The 18,568-nt window shown below is 44.8% G+C and overlaps 1 protein-coding gene across 1 annotated transcript in view; it reads right to left on the bottom strand.

The window, feature by feature from the left end:
• Nucleotides 1–1,555: 1,555 nt before the first annotated feature.
• Nucleotides 1,556–18,568, bottom strand: part of ABL1 (ABL proto-oncogene 1, non-receptor tyrosine kinase) — a 33,620-nt gene continuing 16,607 nt past the window's right edge. The window contains exons 4-11 of the mRNA XM_082492601.1: nucleotides 17,713–17,985; nucleotides 13,716–13,800; nucleotides 13,177–13,354; nucleotides 10,793–10,977; nucleotides 8,562–8,714; nucleotides 7,894–7,983; nucleotides 7,414–7,578; nucleotides 1,556–4,982 (exon numbers count right to left, since the gene is read on the bottom strand). Coding sequence (XP_082348727.1) covers nucleotides 3,283–4,982; nucleotides 7,414–7,578; nucleotides 7,894–7,983; nucleotides 8,562–8,714; nucleotides 10,793–10,977; nucleotides 13,177–13,354; nucleotides 13,716–13,800; nucleotides 17,713–17,985 — 2,829 coding nt within the window. The 3' untranslated portion in view covers nucleotides 1,556–3,282. The remainder of the gene's footprint in view (nucleotides 4,983–7,413; nucleotides 7,579–7,893; nucleotides 7,984–8,561; nucleotides 8,715–10,792; nucleotides 10,978–13,176; nucleotides 13,355–13,715; nucleotides 13,801–17,712; nucleotides 17,986–18,568) is intronic.

The following is an 18,568-nucleotide window of genomic DNA, read 5'->3' as shown; positions in this document are numbered from 1 at the left end:
GTGTTTAGGGGCAGGTTAAGCTTCTCCATATATTCATACCCTCGACCCACAGCTGTTCACTGTATGCAAGTCTTTATGCTAGAGACGTACATGAAGAGCAGCCCGGACATTGATTTTTGCCAAGGGTCACCATCACAAAACCACCAGGAACCCCTTGTATCTTTACGTGTCCATTCACCTGACACCAACAACACTCTGCTGAAAAGCAGCCTGAGCCTTGCCAAGTGCAGGCCATTAATTACATTTATACTCGCCAACAGCATCCTCCCCTCTCCCCTTCTTCACGCTCATTTAGAAGCGGCCCAATGCGATCGCTGTCACAGCACGACAAGGTTTCTGATGAGCCTTGTTCCCACAGCCCACGAGCGAGCCATTCCCCGTGCCAGGACTGGCAGATTTCACCAGGGACTTGTCAAGGGGATTAGAAATTGGAGGAGCTGGGTTATAACCCCACAACATCACTGGGCAACGGCACAGCCTCGGGCACACCACTCGCTTTCAGCTGCCCTTGTTTGCTTCTCATCCTTTTCTGTTCTTCAGCATCTTCATTAATCAAGGTGGTGTCTCATTTTAGAGGCAGCTTACTACCTGGATATGGCCCTCCCTCAAGATTTGCTGGAAAGGCTGAAGGTAGTCTGAAAACAGAAAATAAGGTTGGATGTTTGGAAAGAACGTTATTTCCAATTTTCAGACAGAAAACCTGTGAAGCGAAGCACCGCGGCCGCACGGCGTGCCAGCGTCTCGAGGGAGACGAATGGGAAGCTCTTCGCTTCGGGTCTGCACTCAGAGCATCACGCCCAGCACACCTCAACCAGTGCACAACTAGAAACGAGGGAGGGAGCAGCCAGAACCGTCTGAGGAGAGAAACTCCCAGGGCTTTTCATAGCAGAGGAGGAGGAAAAAACAACAGCAGCTGAATTACAGAATACAAACAATTAACAGGAAGAAAAGGTTGAAGTCAAATATCTGATATAAATCTCATTGAAGACAACAGCAAAGTCTTCGCTTCAAAAGAGGTGATGACACAGTCTTTATTCTGTGCATCTGTTTTCTCTCCTGACTTTTCAGAGCTAGATCAAAAGGATGTGGAAAAGGTGCCGCTGCCTGGCTCTGCCCAGCCCGCTGTGCCGAAGGGCCCTGGTGAACCACCCAAACAGGGAACCCCTCTTTTCGGACGCGGAGTCTAAAGGGGAGGTAACTGGGCTTGAAAAGCCCTGCTAACAGACAAACACGAGTTTTCCTCAACATTGATTTATTTTTAAATATACTACGCAAGAGAGACTGGAATAAAAAATAAATCAAAAAAATGAACAACAGAGAAAGAGAGGAGGAAGAATTGAAAGTCGTGTACAGAAACAATCCGTACTGGACCAAATTAAAGGGGAAACAACCCCCTTAAGTATCACAGAGATGAAGGACAGAGCTATTTACACACTGTAAAAAAGACAAGTCTACAAAAGTGTGTAATAACGAGATACAAATGTATAATATAGTGGCACAATATGTTATCAAAGTGAAAACAGTACCTCCAGGAAAGAGACAGTCCAAGGGTTGGTTTGTTGCTTTTTTTTTTTCCTTACATTTTTAAAGGCAGCCTGTGGCAGAAGTATGTATTTCCTTTTGAACATTTGTCATGTGTTAAGTCACAGCTGTTTGTGAGGGCGAAAAGTGGCGTGAACACACATGAGTGAACTACTAGAAATCATATACAAAAGAAACAGTTCCAAAAAGAACAGAATAAAATACAATTGAAGGCAATTAGTATTTAAGATACACAAGAGGGATCACGAGTTACAGGGGAACAGGACATGGAAAATGCTTTTTTTCTCTTGTTTGGAACTGTTAAAAGGAGTTAAATTGCACTGTTAATAGCCCTAAACCTTGTTCTTTCACTATTGTCACAAGTCACAGTTAGTTCCCAGTCATGTTGCATTAGTGGCAAGGTCACAGGACCTCGGAAAGGAAGCCCAGGAGTCCTGCTGTCAGCGTTTTGTGGTACTCTCCTCGGGAGATGCACCCAAGAGAAGTGTCTGCAGTCTTCACAGATCCTTGTTTAATGCTGGATGGAACCACACCGGCATGAAGGTAGTGATGGTTTTAACCCCAAAGTACTGGCATCTGAGCTTTTCATGGGGAGTTAGCACTGGCACGGAAAAGGAGGCACCACAGCCCCTCAAAGCACAGGTCTCTACGGGAGGGCAGAAGCCAGCTCCCATCTCCGTTCATCGAACAAAAAGCTGGAAATTCAACTAGAGAAACAGCAGTTCTCACCCATCCGCGATGTGCAAGCTCAGCTGAAACAACTGCTGGAGGCACAGGGGTATCTCTGAACTCATCCTAAGCTACCTCCCCCTGCACAGCCCTCCTGTCTTTCAGGGAGCAATGCCTTGCTCAGCACCAGCCTACCGCTCCCTGACCTCTGCAGCCCTCCACCCCAAACGCCAGCCCGATGAACGTTAGATATCACAAGAGTGCAGCAGCACATCCTTCTTCAGACCTTCTCCAGTCCTTTATCGCTACCAGGGGAGATCCGCAAACAAGCTCCTGTGCCACTACATCAGCGGGTGCCATCTGCAACATTTTGAGCCCAAGCAATTCATTTGGGCTCAACAACATTAAGAAATTACTAAAAAACACAGAAACAAGGGGCAGCAGGTAGAATCATAGGAAGAATTTGGGCAAACATCATTTGTAGCATTCTGTCATTAAAAAAACCCCTTACACTAACAATTTTTCCCCCCTTCCCTCCCAAGCGCCAAGTCTGTTGCATTCATGTCAGGTAAATGTCAGACTCGGGCCAGGGACATGTGCTGCAACTCTCCCAAGAAACGCAGTGGGTATATTGCTATTCAAACACTCATCCTTGTGTACAGTGGGGCAGGGGCAGGGGACGAAAATGCAGTAGCAAGTCCTCCTGAGGAGGACGGCATCTCAGTGTCCATCAGTCTGGCTTCAGTCTTAATGGTCTGTCCAGAACAATAAAATATTAATAAAAAGGCATGGTGTGACATCAGCATTTAGACTTGTAGTCCACAAGGCAAGAACTCCACAGATAAGACGATTACAAGTATATGAAACACAGGGAATCTGAGTTAAGAGGGTGGAAATGCCTCTTGAACACAGCCCTGCCCTTTGGAGCTGGGGCATCTGTTCCCAGCCTGTGTCTTTAGCACAGCCCTAACCTGAACGCCCCGGTCCTTTGTCAGTCCACACACGCTACTCTCTCCACAACTGGCTTTGGCCCATTGTGATTTTTTTTTATTATTTTTAACCTGGCTTCTGCTACCTCTGAACAATGTCGCTGATTTCTTTCACTGAACTGAGAAGTTTGCTAAAGTCCTGGGTGGCTGCAGGACCGCTACCAGCTGTTGCCGGGCAGATCTGAAGCTCCCGTAGGTTATTCTCCAGCTTATTGATGGCTTCCCGAAAGGCAAATTTATTCCTCATCTGCTGAATGGAGTCCACATAGCTCACACAGAAGGTGTAGAGGTTCTTGCCAGCCTCCAAGACAGCACTGTGGCTTGCCATTTGTTCAGAGTTCTTGCTGATAGCGATTCGTAGAGCCTCAGTGCTTTCCAACACCACCCCTTTAGTGATGGTGCCACTGGCAATCCTCTCTGGGGGCTGCCGGGTCTTCCGCAGTGAGACCCTGGTGGATATGAGAGGGATGAAGGCTGTAGATGATGGCTGGTCCCCGCCTGGGGCAGAGGGTACAGATGAGGAAGAGGCAGCTGGGGTTGCTGTGCTCATCAGCAGCTTTGTAGAGGACTGTGGCTTTGGTACAGAGGGGATCCCCAGCTTTTTCACACCTTCCCCTGACTGGTTTGGCTTGACAGCATCACTGCTTGCAGCCTCTCCAACCTGAGTCAACTGTTTGGATTTCGGCCCAGACACCACATCTGCTGCTGCTTCATGGCTGGGACTGTGAGAAACCTTCCCAGGCTTGCTAATGGAAGATGAAGAGAGTGGAAGCGGAGGGGCTGGTTTCAGCTTTGATAACTTCCCTTTGTCCTTCCCTGCCGACTCCGAGGTCTGCTTGAGCCTCCTCAGTCGTGGCTCTTCGGAGGAAGCCTTGCTGGCACCCACAAACCCAGCAGGGTTGGGTTTGGCAGCAGAACCTTGGTCCATCGTCACAGTGGTACCTAAGGCACTGGATTTGACTCCGTCGTCCTTGTGGAGCACGCTGGAAGAAGGAGGGGCAGCAGGTTGCCTACGGCCAAGTTTTGGCGTGAGAGTGGGAGGGCTGGAGCCAGGGCTCGACTCTGCATCTTTGAACACATCGTCAGTGGTCTCTTCATTTTTCTTAAGCAGTCGTGGAGGAGGGGTCACTGTTCCCCTAACAGCAATGTCAGTCTTGGCCTCGTTTGCCCGCTTCCGAGGCAGTGCTGGCTTTTCACTTTTGTGTCCCCCAAAAGTAGAGGAATCAAACTGGCGTCCTGTGGACTGCAAATCCCGAGGCAGAGTCACAGATTTCCACTCCGTGTCCTTTGCTCCGTGGGGCACACAGGAGGCTGAGCAGGACCTTAAGAAACGCTTGCTGGAGTTGGAACTACTGTCCTCTTCACCAGTCACCCCTCGACTGCTGCTCATCGTGCTGGACTTCTTCCGTAGGTGGGGAGATAAAAATCCAGAGTTCCCAGCAACAACCCCGTTGGTGACACCAGCCCCGTTGCTTGGGCTCTGAAACTTGGAGGGGTCAGCTGCATCTGCAGGGGGTGCAATGAAAGCTCCGTTGCCAGCATCCCTGCACTCCTCCTCCCCACCCGCCCTGCGGTCCGAGTGACCGTCCATCTCTCTGAAGGAACTGCTCCGTTTCGGAGGGGTAGGGGCAGTCTTCTTCTTCTTCTTGATAAGGGCACTGAAGAGGTTGTGCTTTTTGTCTTTCGGAAGCAGCCTTTCATCTTCATTCAAACTGCTCTCCAGGGCCACCCTCTCCTTCCGTGGGAGCAAGGGAGAAATAGCAGGTTCATGATCCAGAGGGTCTGCAAGGGAAAGAAAAGAGTCTACTGAGCGTTGCTTCAATAGCCAGAGTAACCGGTTTTCTTCCAGGATCAAACCACTGCAGCACCTCCAAAAGGTGCAGGTTCTGTAAAGAGAGACAACTTCAGACCAGAAGCAAAGCAAGTACAGCCATGCTCAAGCCTGGCCTGAACATGGTCCCTATTCCCGCACACATTCATTTCTGAGGTGGCCTCCATAGGACTCGGCTGCCAAACTATTTCCCCTGTAGGCTTCCGATTTAAACAGCGACATGCAAACACAAAATGTTTATGTTCAGATTCCTGCCCTCACATCCAGTGACTTGTCTAAACTTCACATTGTGAAGAAGATAAATATTAAGAGGCCTTTGCTTTAGTCCCTGAGCTGTTGCTGCCTGTTGAATAGCTGACCCTCTGAATTAATAAGACATCTCTGTAACCCGTCTCCATCCCCAGTCTCCTTGTTCATTTAGATTCTGATACTCCTAACCTCCTTTCCTGATGTCATCCTTTGTGGGGAATGGAAATAACTTTTTCACAAGCAGAAATCAAGATGCCCTGTGACAGCTGAACACTTCAGGTCACACCACGGTGAAGATGGCCAGCTTTGTACAATAATGGAGGAAAGCGGTAGTAACAGCCTCCTTCAGCAGCAATGCCCCAGAAGGAAACGATGGGGTGACCCTTTCTCCACTTACAAGAGGTATTTAAAAATGAATAGTGGTTTATAATAAATTTATACAGAGTCCTGAATGTCTCTGGATTTGACTGACGGAGGGCGGGGGGGGGCCAGGCACTCAGCATTGTAATTCAAAGGAGGAATGCCTTCAGGGCAGCATATACATTTACAGCTCACTCGACTAGGCAGTAGGAAGGGAGATGAAGCAAAGTCATAGGGGAAAAGGAAGATGCTTCTTAGTCATGTATTGGTGATCATCACGCTATGGGTAGGATTTTGGTCGTGGAAGGGATTTTGGTTGAGGAGTGAGAATTTGAAGAAAAATAGTTGTGTACTCTGAGAAGACAGCAGGCTTCCACAGGACGACGTGCAGTTAAACCATTCCCACACAACGACTTATGGAGACCTGGACAACCAGAAGAGCTCTCACAGCACTTTGGGAGGCCATGGCTTTACTCTGTCTAGACACAGTGGAGCTGTGGAGATCCAGAGAAAACTAGCAGCTTGCACTGAGGATCAGCTTCCAGCTGCTGGACTTGCTATGGAAGCACAGACAATTGAAGGGGAAACTGCAATAAAACTTTAATGTGAAATATTTTCTTTCACAATAAAGAGTGAAATGATTCCCAGCATAACGTTAAAATCATATTATTCCTGCTGCACTTGAATCTCTCAAAGCCCTTAAGTATTTAAATGAAGTTATTTTACTCCAAAGCTTGTAATGCTAGGCAATTATATTTCCTATATATGGTAAATAACCTTCCCTTCTAAGTCACTGATACTTCCTTTTTCCAACATTTTACATCCCTTCTTTCTTCCCCCTCTTTGTCTAGATGTACATCTGCTACTGAAACATGGACTACTAGGTGAATTTGACATTACCCAAAAAAGGTCAGTCACATGAATGATTAGAGAAGGCAGCCTCAACAGGAGCTGGAAAAAAATACTGTATTTTGTTTTACCTTATTATTTTTCAAATGAGCTAGTCACAAAACTACTGTATACATTCAGCATTTTACCACTGCTTTTATTACCTCAGAATGGAAGGTAAGTTCTTGAAGAAACTGATTGAAAGAGAGTTTAATTTCATGGAAGATTCTGTAAATACCTCTTTGTCCCTTGCTGAAATTATATTTGGTACCCGCCAAGAGTAATACTCTTCGGTGCTCCAAGCACAAATCTGGTAGGATGGAACAGTGAAGAAACCTCCCTGATGGGGCTTGCTATACCCGAGCAATCGTCCTGCTTTAAATTATGCAGTGTGGTAGTGTAAAGTGGCTTGAACACAGCAGATTACCCGGCACTCAGATGCAGTGGCAGATCCCACTGATAGCTCCTACCAGGAAATGGGAAGAGGGTATGATCAGAGTGCTCTGTGCTCAGGCTTTGGTCTATAGGGAGCTGCAGGCAACAGCCGTTAAGTTAAAAGTACTCCTAGGGCTTCTCTAAGAAACAGCAGGTATAGCGCAAATCCTTCGGCCAGTTAAGGATTCACACTCCCAGCTGCTCTGTGTGTGTGTGTGTGTCTGTGTCTGGTCCCACGATTAACAACCTACCGTTGCAAAAAATAATAAAAGGAGTTCTGAACCCAGGAAAGCAAACTCAGCAGCCTGTCACCCAGAAACACAATACTGGTACAGAAAGATGGCACTTGTTATTAGACACAGCTTTTCCTACGTGAAGACCTGGAGCTGGACACGCATTTTGTTTTCCTCTGTATCTCCTGAAGGAATAATGACTTTAATTAAAACCTACCACATTCCCCCAGGCCTCGAGCATGTGCAGTCTCCAAGCCCTCGTTGGCATCCTTGCTTTCAGCAGCTCTCCTCGATGTTCGTGTTTTGGTTGGTAACTCTGGGGCCTGGAGGAAATTGCTCACTACACTCCTCATGCCCTTCTTTCCCAATTCCTTCTCCACCTCTGCAATGCACAGAAGAAAATTACTACAATCAACGGAAGATAAAAACTATTGTGCTGTTCAAAGAAAAGCAAACAACAAAAAGCAGAGGTTCCTTGATGTTGTTCAGCCATTTGGCCCTTTAAAATCCGGTGCTGGCCCATACACCGAAAAAGCCCACGTGTAAACGCATCTCTGCTTTCTACATCGTTTACACCAGTATAGCTTAGGACTGAGTTTCGCTGCAAAGCAGCCTATGAAAAACATGCAGAGCTAAGGATGGAGTTGGCCCTTTCCCCATCCCTGGAATTGCCACTCCAAGAGGGACCCGGACCTACCATCCGATATGCTGGATTCCTGAAACATGGTTTCAAAGGCCTGATGGATCTCAGCAAAGGAGGGTCTATCGGAAGGGTTCCACTGCCAGCCTGAAAAAACAACACCACTCAAAACTTCCCGCCAGCATTAGACATTCAGTACACTACACCAGGAGGAGCTAGCTACGGCAGTTCCTTTTTTATAAAATGGGCAAAATAAAATAACGACATGGAACCCTCATTTGAAGGGTGCTGGGTATCTGCAACCACCACTGAGCCAAAGTAATGCTGGAAAAAAAATATATCACACTCTAAGTCACACAGCAAAAGCCCACAGTGGAAGAGCAATAGTCAGTCCCTTAAGAAGCCTAATGAAGCTCCTGCTTCATCCTTAGAGCACAAGCTTTTCTTTAAATTATCAGGAAAAAGGAGACAAAGAAAACATTGAGCTGAACAACAAATCTCTCCCCCAGGCCTATGTGCTCCTAGTAGAGAAGAACGGCTGGTTTCATAGCGTGTTCATCCTCTGGGGAAAGCAGTTTTAACCAAGCACTTCTACACAGCATTGCACCTTCACTGGAACCGGCTGGGGGTTTCTCGTGCCTTGCTCCATGTGGCCAGATCCTGGCACTTCTGCTGCACCTCTGCAGAACTAAAAAGCAGCATTTGCAGGGCTGAGGAACACTTACATGCTCTCATGAGCTCATAAACTTTCTCAGGACAGCCTTCGGGGCGCTCCATACGGTAGTCTTTCTCCAACAGCTCATAGACTTGAGACAGGTCGATCCCAGGGTAAGGGGACATGCCGTAGGTCGCAATTTCCCATAGCAGAACTCCAAAGGCTGCAGTGGAGGGAAAAAAAAAAAAGAAAGAAATCAATAAGCTTTGTTTTCATCTTAAATGTGAGAGGATGTTTAGTGGGAGTAGTCACTAAACAGTGCTGCACGCTTAAACCAGCTCTGGGTGGCTCAGATCCCATGCTCAGCAGCAGCTTAAATGTTAAAGAAGCGTAACAAGCCTCTTCGTCAGCACAGACAAGTCTCCTGCGATATGACAGGGTAGAATTAGACTAATTTTCAATGTATCAGTTGTCTCAAACCTGAACGCCTTGAGATCCTTCAAGTCCTATTAAAGGCACAATTAAGAGACTTCACAGTGGATTAGCTGAAACCATTTCACTGCTGCACTGCAGTCTCTCCCTCAGTTTGACAGCTCCTCTCATCTGCAACCTCTCCCCAGGGGACTCGCACATTTTAATAGCTCAGTGGTTTTGGGGTGCCCTTGCTTAGCTGCAGCGTGGGCTAGAGACCTGGGAGTAGCGAGAGGCAAGCTGCAGCAGTTGCTACCAACAAGACAGGGTGAGGACGAGACATTTGGTCACAGGGAAAAACAAAAAAAAAAGGTCTTGAAAAAAGCGAGGCATTCAAGTCCCAGAAGTCGGTGGGATGCAGGTCAGCACCAGGGTCAGGCAGCTAACCCAGGAGTCGGGCACACAAAATAGACTCAACACCAGTTCAGCAACCTGCATGTAATTAGTTCAGTCACTCTATTCTATTCTTAACCTGAAGAGAAAGCGATTACAATTCTGCATAAGTAAGGAAATCACATCACATTACATGGTAACACCACCAAGGGCAATTTACATTAGACATTTCTGTGCACAATTTTCTTTGATTGCTGTCTTGAGGCAGCGAGGTGAAAGAGTCTAAACTCTGGCGTGCCCAGCAGCAGCCATGGCCTGCGGGGACGGCCGGTTTGCTCTAATCACATCCCAAAGGCCACCGCCTCAACCCTCACTACACAAGGTTACACTAACCCTAATTAAAGACACCAAATACTCCTTTTGGATCTTTCTTCCCCGAGTACTCTTCTATTTAAATGCAACAGGGATCCTGCAGCCACCACAGCGATACAGCAGCATCCTTGAGCCTGTGGCAGATACCCGACAGCAGCCAACACCACCACGTGCAAGTCCAAAGCAGAAGAAACACCTTGATCAACTCCTTGGGAGGCTGTTTTGGGTTTTGCTCCCCATCTATTAAACATTTTGCATCAGCCACCTACCTAAAAGTTTCTTCAAAATAAAGCATTTCTCTGCACAGTTTCCCCAGAACTGCAGAAAACTTCATCGCTGCTTCACTACTATCTGTTATTTTATATATAGAAGATGCTCTGGATAACATTTTCGAAGTGCCTTTGGGACCACATCCCACCAACTTCTATCTCATGTCACCGGGCACTTTTGAGAATTTGACCAACAGCTACGGCAGAGATATAAAACCCAAAGAAAGGCTGATAAAAAAGTACAATGAGATTTTCTGCGGTCAGATTTGATAGAATGTAGCTCCATTTAGCTAAGCCTGCTCTTATCACTAGCACCTCAGGGCTCTTCAATAACCATTTGTCATCAAATTTTCCCTCTGTTTCTTCTCATCTCATTCCAAAGATTATTCTTTTAAAATGCAGAAAGACGAGCTTCAAGCTATCACTAGACAGATACACACATAATTATTTTTTTTTAACATAAAATGAACCAGATTCTCACTTTCCTCCTTGAAGCAGTTAGAAAGTTCCTGGCTATATAACAATATATCGCTTCATAGTCCTGTGCCAGAACTCTATCAAGGCAGTAGTATAGGTGCCCTCCAGCCCCATTTCGTACATTTCTATAAACACTACCGTATCCTTTATTTTCATACTTGCCAACGATTCAAACATATATAGTCAGGTTGGCATCCCCAGTGCTCCACTCAAAGTCTGACTTAGCAGAGATTAGTTCCTGCACTCTGACAAGCTCGTAGAACAATATGGCTCAGACCAGGGGATGCGCTCCCTCCTGAAACGTTTCACAATGTCCTCATTTCACAGCCCTGGAAAAAAAGACTATAATCTGCATTAATTCATACATGCAAATTCTTACCCCAGACGTCAGATTTAATGGAGAACTTGTTGTAGGCCAGGCTTTCTGGTGCGGTCCACTTGATGGGGAATTTTGCTCCGGCGTGGGCAGTGTACGTGTCGCCTGTCATTAGCCTGCTCAGGCCAAAGTCTGCCACCTTCACCAAGTGGTTCTCCCCTACAAGGCAGTTTCTGGCCGCAAGGTCCCTAAAAACAAGAACAGCAATAGGCAATGAGGAGTCTTTACCATCTCACTGTTAGCAATAGCAAGGAAACCTGCCGATCCCAAAGAAACCTGGGCCTGCACGTGATTATTTTGATCAGAGCATCACACAGAAATTATGTAGTTATACGCAGCATACATGTAAGAGGGAAAGTTATTTTCCATTCCGGCTTTGTAAGACTGTCATCCAAACTTTGTTTGTTTTTTTTTTTTTTTTTTAATTTGAAGTGAAAGCTTCAAGAAGCCCCCTCACTTTCAATAAAAGCTGCCACCCTCAGGATAAAAATAATTTAAAGAAATGTCAGTGCTCAAGTTGTCAATAGCTGAGCATGAGCACTGAATAAACGAAGCCTCAATGCCTCACTTCTTGCCCACCTCTCTAGCACTTCACTCACCCCAGCCAACACCAGTCGCTCTCCAGAACTCCTTTTCCAGTCCTCGCTCAAGCACCAGGTTTAGCTCCCAGCTATGCTCTTCTTCCTCCCAAGTGTACCACATTTGACAATACAACTTTTTCATTTCATGTTTTGGCCTTTTCAAAACCGTTGTAGTCTCTGCCATCAGTACTTATATTTTGTAAAGGACTGGGCAATAAGCAATTAAGCTTTTCCTCCGCATTTTTCACCTGCCTCCACCTTGGCAGGTCAGAGATGTGCACACTGCGTTTGCTACTTCCCTGGCTCATACGTGCTGTTAGCACCCTCGGAAATGCTTCATAAGTATAAAAATTGTAAAGCACAAAAGTACGTTTCTCCTAATATTAGGTTTCGTTAAAAACACTTTTCCAGATTATGTCACGTTGAACCAAAAATTGATTCTACCAGAAAGCTCGAGTGAGATCTTCAGATATGAGCAGACACTGCTGTTTCTTTTGCTTGTTCTGCTCAATCAGAATAATTTTTTTAAAAAAGTACTTCTTACTAGATGCCCATTCAATTTTCGCAGTGTTTTTGAATATACCTTCTTATCAATGCTGATTACTACAATGTGTGTCTAAATAAAAGCTCCCCTTCATAATCAAATTCCTCCTCCTTCCTGATTCATTAAATGAGGTCACAGCCCAGCATTTGAATCCATGGATGTGAATTGTGACAACACTCTTAAAATAATTGGGTAGGTGGGTATGGGGGTGGCTGATAAGGAAAAACTCTACTATTTATTTTAGATAAATGGGTCATCAGAAATAAGAGGAAATGAAATGAACGGGAGAGCAGACAAATGGGATTCACACAAAGCAGTTTTTAAAGTTCACTTCCTACAGGCTGAAGGGATGAAAATACTTTCAACAGAGCAAATCAAAGGCTGGAAATTTTAATTTGCAGCATCATCGTTCACTTTATTGACTGACAGAAGCATTTAAACAGGTCTTTCAGGCAGCAAAAGCAACACATGACTTAGAGGAGCACCTAGAACTTTACACACAATCTTCATATTTGTCTCTATGAAAAAACATGTGCTAATTTCATATTGCAGTTAATTGGGCAGGAAAGGTCACGCCGTGGCACAGAGAACATCTTGTATAAAGCTCAGCGACTCTCAAACCTTCGCACAGGATGTGTCATTATATTGCTAGGAGGCCATTTCTACAGATGAAGAACGCAAAGCTCTAGCTATAATTGCAGCACACTTAAAGGTCAGAGTCTCCGAGACTTTTAAGATTGCAGAGATGCTTATTAAAGTGGATACACAATCTGGACTACAGTGGGAAACAATCCCTACAGAGGATGGAAGAAAAAAGTGAAGCAAACAAGGAAGAACATGGGATAAGAAGGCACTAAGAGGGTGTCTTTGCTGTGAGCACCTGCACGCATCCAGCAACATCGACTGCAGCAGTTTTTAACGGCTGTTAGAACCAAGGAAGAGCAGTAGCTTGTCCGGTCCATTAAGAGCCCATTACTTTGCGAAGCATTTACATTTAAGGTCCTTGTCCAAAATATAAAAGCACTGGGATGTCTTTCACCTGCATCTACTTCAAAGGTAAGAGAAAAACCCTGAGAGAAAAACAATTAGGAGACCATCCTATAGACAGGTTAATGTCCTGTATCAGGATACAATGCACTGATGTGTTAAATACAGGGCACCAACGGCATCTGAAGTCAGTGCCGTGATAATCTGAAAGGCACGAAAAATAAATCGAGGGGTATTTTGTCCTCGAGATTCAGGGTGATCATTGTCCTTCCTACCTGTGAATGAAGTTTTTCTTCTCCAGGTACTCCATGGCTGAGGAGATCTGAGTTGCCATGTACAGTAGCACCACAGCATTCACCTCCTGCCGGTTACATTCGCGCAGATAATCCAACAGATTCCCATATGTCATGAACTCCGTAATGATGTAGAAAGGAGGTTCCCGTGTGCACACCCCTAGGGACCAATATAAAGTTAACAGTGAATGTTTGAGGATATCAGTGAATCATCAGGTTTTGTCCTCTAGGGCAATTTCTACTTCTAGAAGGCTGAAATTTGGGATCACACAAGAATGAGTTCTGCTTGGAATTGGTTAATAGAGGGTTTTAATTTCACGCTTCAGGCTCTGGCAACTTAAACATTAGGGAGACGAGATCATTAAAAATCATGTATTAGTGGTACAAATTGTGAATTTTGCCAGACAATAAGTGTCTGTATTTAAAGCCTTGGTATGGTAAGCAGCTTATCGGCTCCTTAACATCCATATCACTGCACAAGGGTTTAGTTCAAATCCCTCTGCTTGGTATTTATCACTTACCTAATAATTGCACCAAGTTCGGATGCTTGATCTCCTTCATTACTGCAGCTTCTTTCAAGAACTCCTCCACCTCCATGGTATCCTCCTGCAGAACAATGGTAAAGCTTTGGCAAGGACAGCACGCGCAAAGCAGGAACAGATTTTTGTGCGAGGACACAAAAAGAACTGAAAACTGACAACATAAGCCACAGTGCTTTCAAGGTAATTTTTCCCTGTAGCCAAATCACAATGCCAGGGCGTTAGGAATGTTGGGTTTTCTGTAGGATTTTTGAAAAACATATTTTTATCATTCTTATTCTAATGTAGCTTTTTGGGGCGAGAAAATCCATATCCCTTTTGTGAAGGGCCTCTCACAGGATCTCTCAGGAGTTGAAAAGGAAAAATGTGCTTGTTCCTAACAGGAAAAAAGGTAACAAGAAATAAAAAGTACAGAAAAGAAACAAGAATGAACATAAAAGGAAGGATAAGCCACAATCAAATGTTTGAGAAGCTGCTGAAATGCGGGCCCACAGTTTAACTGGGTAGGAGCAAGAAATCCTCCCTTTCAGATGGGGGGCCATGGCCGATGGCAGCCACTCCATCACCGAAAGCCCGAGGTTTCACCGATTTTGTTTCTGGCATTTAGAGCCTGACTCATGACGTAACCGTTCTGGGCAGATGTGTCACTACCTATTTGTTGAACGCCATAAAGTTGCTTGGCACAACACAAAACCGAGGAAGATACAATCTTGCTCAAAAGACATATTTTCTGAAGCAAATACACCCCAAATGGCCAGAAGGGCATTTCAAAGTGGTGCAAAAATACAGATCTATTCCTAAAGCAATGTTTCTTTCTATATCCATATTTTTTTTTCATTGGTGGATTAATGTTGACAGGCTACATGGACGAAGTGTTTTAAGGAAGGATTGGAAAGGATTTACTGCTGCTGGTGAGAATGATAACAGTGGGCCGCGGCTGTAAGATCCAGCCAGCTCTCTGCTTTGCAGCTAGGAGCGAGAACCTTTTTCAAACAGTTTCATTCAATCATTTACTATTCGTTGCCAATTAGCTTGACTGGCAGCTGTGATTTGCTGAACACACTCTGTCAAAACTAATAGCCCAAAGGTCCTTGTGAGCAGAACCTTAAACTGTTTTCTTTGGCAAAGGAAACTGGGTTAATAATCCAGGTTGCAAAATTACCCTAAATACACATAGGCATGCTATACAAACTCTGAAAGGTTGCTCTTCTGCATAGCTGTTCCACCGCTTTAAATCTCTTACCTCTCAGTGACCAAATTAATAGGAAGGACACATACAGAGAACTGCTGTAACAGTGATTTCTCTGAAAATCTGATCTCATGCAAAGGACTAAGCTTAGCCAGCTTCCATCTTCCACTGTACAAAAATATGGAAGAAATAAACCAGTTCTGGCTACACAATATTTTCCTAGCAGAGCACAGGACCATGCCACGGAATTAAGGGACACCAGGGTTACACATTGCTAATTTAAAACACAGCTGTCTCTGCTGGGGAAAAACAAAAAAAAAAAAAAAGAAAAAAAAAAAAAAAGAAAAAAAAGAAGAGGCAGCCCTAATGGATGTAGGCTGAAGGTGTGCAGTAAGAAATGTGCTGAGATGACCAGCTCACAACAGTTCAGCCATTAAATGGCCCTCACAGGGACCAAGCTTTGGCCGCAGTCACAGCAGGCTGCATTCGGACCAACGACATGCAGGTCACAAAGCTCCACTCCCACTTACTGCAGCTACTGCCTACCTTATGCTCCTCTCCATCAGGTGGAAAAACACAAATTCAGAGCGTGTCGCATTATGATAACAGACCCTTATAAATACTGATGTGTCCCATGCAACTTGCTGAGCTTCCAATGATATATTGTAATGGGAAACACCTAAGCACCAAAACATTGTCTAGCACTTCCCAGTTAAATGCAACTGAGGAACACTGTGTGCTGCTTTGATTGCCTTCTTGCATGATCCAGTGTTGTGTGCCAGCTATGAGCTACACTTAGACACTTGACAGAAAAATGAACAACAAATAGTTGTTTGTAAGCATCACTGTTCAAAAAGAAGTTGGAACAATTTTGTTTTTCCTCTTTTAGTTTTCCTTCCCCTTTATCTTTCTTATAGAGAAACCTGGAGTAGTCGGGGAAGGAACAAGAAGAGCCATATAAAGTTTTGAAAAATATTCTCTCAGAGGAAAATAACGTGAGTCATTTGGACGTTTGTGCAGAAGCTGCGGAGGGCTTGTTTTCCCCAGTAGAACTGGGATATAAATGTGATTTAAAAACATTTCCCAAAACTTTGAAGAAAGCTATAATCCCACCTGTCAGGTGGTAGACTGATGGATTTAAGGAAAGTGGATTATAAATTTGCTTTTAAGGATGGGTTTAGCATGCATAATTGCAGGTTGAAGTGTTTCTCAACTCTATTCTTGGTTATTCTTACATTCCCTAGTGGAACATGCTGCTTCATGCTACATTATGAACCGCTTTTAGTCATGTTTCGTTAAATATTTATTTGATATATTTGAAACAGCCATGGTCCGTATTAAGGTTTCTCTTTATGCACAAACAGATTTTATGGGATAAGATGCAATTTGCCTTTGTTGATGGGTTTGAAAGAGGAGAGAATGAAAGCAACTACTACAGTTTGGAGCAGAATGAGAGACCTGAAGACGCTGGGTATCCTCGCACCGCAACCAGAAGCGGGAAAGGAGATGTTACAGCAATCGATGCTCCTAGAAACAACCGGTCTCTCCTGTTCACGATAACCAGGCATTTTGTTCAACCTGGTCATGTCCCAGCTCCACCAGCATCTCAATGCTCCGGAGTAAGCCCTGCGGTCCCCAGCGCGCTGGATCTGAGCAGGGATAACACTAGGTGTCACTCGCTCCCTGTGCAAGCAGGCACTTGGACTCTGCTCCGCTGGGGAGCCGCAACAGGACTCTCCAGAGTACAAAAAAGGCCAAAATGAAAATACTTTCTGCAACCATAGCAACCCAGAAATACTGAGGTAGCCACGGCTCAGAGAGTAAGGCAGAAATATTTTCCCCAAATCAAGTAAACGTTCTTCCCCTGACACTAAAGCATCTACTCAGTTCTCTCTACTTCAAAATTTCCATTGCAAAAAACGAAAAGAAACAAACAAAAAACCCCGTTCTGTTTGTTTCTGCAAGACCAAACCACATCCCCATTGGAGGAGAGAGAACATGGTGTCAAGTTAGCATAAACTCCTATTAAGCAATCAAATGCAATGTGCGTGGATGGTGCCAGAAAATCTCAAGACATTTTTATAAACATAAATGAATTAAGCAATGACCTTATGAACTCACAGAGCATTATTTGCATTTCAAGAGACAAGGAAACCAAGACACAGAAATCAGGGAGCCGCGCCAGAAACAGAACTGATTATCCAGTTCCTCATTAAAGCCACTTACGAATTTTAATATATTTTAGCTTGGATACACTTTTTCCTTCTCTTGTATCTTTTGATAAAAAGCAGCTGTGAACAATTGCTTAAGACTTCCAGGTACACAGGGAGCTTGTCTTTGGGGAGAGACGCCACATAAGACAGAAAATCAAAACATGTAAAGCTTCCCTGAAGCAAAGCCTTTGAATTTTGTTGACTGACTCACAATCCACAATTTTCCTTAATACACCAGCTTGTATTAGTGTGTTCATCCGTTAACAGCTCACCTTTGCTACACCCTGAATGCGAGACATCACGGCACTATTTACTTTTCTGAGGTTTCACCCCTTCTAAAGTAAAAACTGCGCTGTTAACAACCTCCTTTGTTTAGATACAAGTGTTTCAGGTATCACATAAAACCGTAACAGGATCAAGCTCTTTCAAAAATACTCTATTCCAAGCCTGCAGCACACAAAGGAAGGGCCGTCGCTGACCCAAACTGTCTAAACTAGGGCTGAGGGCAGGCAGCCAGCGTGAACTCGCTTCCTGCTGAAAGGAGATTAATGGGAACGCTCAGAGATCCGAGTCCTACCTTTAGAGTCTTCACAGCCACTGTAAGGTTGTACTTCTTCCAGACTCCTTCGTACACCTCTCCATACTGCCCTCCACCAAGCTTGTGCTTCATCGTGATGTCAGTTCGCTCTATCTCCCATTTGTCGTAGTTCGGAGACACGCCATAAATAGTGGGCTTATTGCGTTTGGGCGCCGGGTAGTGCAAAGTGGTGATGAGCCCATCTGCGACAGTTGAATGATGATGGACCAACTCTGCTAAGGTGTTGAAGCGGCTCTCTGAAGAGACATACAGCTAGGGAGCAAAGAGAAAGAGAAAGCTCATTCGCACTACGCACACCAGAGCATTCATACATAGAAACTACATTATAAAACTGAGAAAGTGTCGCATTGCTCTACCCGAGCTGCAGTACTATGAGCTCCACAAGCGCTGTAACTAGCTCTCAGCTGAGAACAAACAACGCTTACATGGGAAATGCATGGTTTCAGGAGAAAATACACGTGCTGTGCTGAACCAATATGGAAGGAACGACTGCAAATAGCATTAGCGTGGCATGCTGTTGCTTGAAATGTCTTTTTCCAAAAGGCTGGTCAGTAAAGATTGTGGGACACTGCTTGGGGAGTAGGAGGTTGTTGATTCCATTATCACTATTTGGTTTATGACATTTTCACCTGCCTAAATTCTCCCTGAAGTGTCACTAGGAAACCAGTGGCTTCCCTGCTTTTGGCCCAAGCTTCTGCAGAGTACTTTGCATGAAGTTAGGCAGCTGATCTGCGTTCCTGTGATGGGCACCAATCAATAACATAGAAGTAAAATCATTACCACTGAAAGCAAACCTGCTGTGAGGCACAATAACCCATATTTGTTACCTTTTTTA

The sequence above is a fragment of the Vanellus vanellus genome (genome assembly GCF_965231255.1).
Source record: "Vanellus vanellus genome assembly, chromosome: 18".
Classification (NCBI taxonomy): domain Eukaryota; kingdom Metazoa; phylum Chordata; class Aves; order Charadriiformes; family Charadriidae; genus Vanellus; species Vanellus vanellus.
This window is presented reverse-complemented; position numbering and strand designations above follow the sequence as displayed.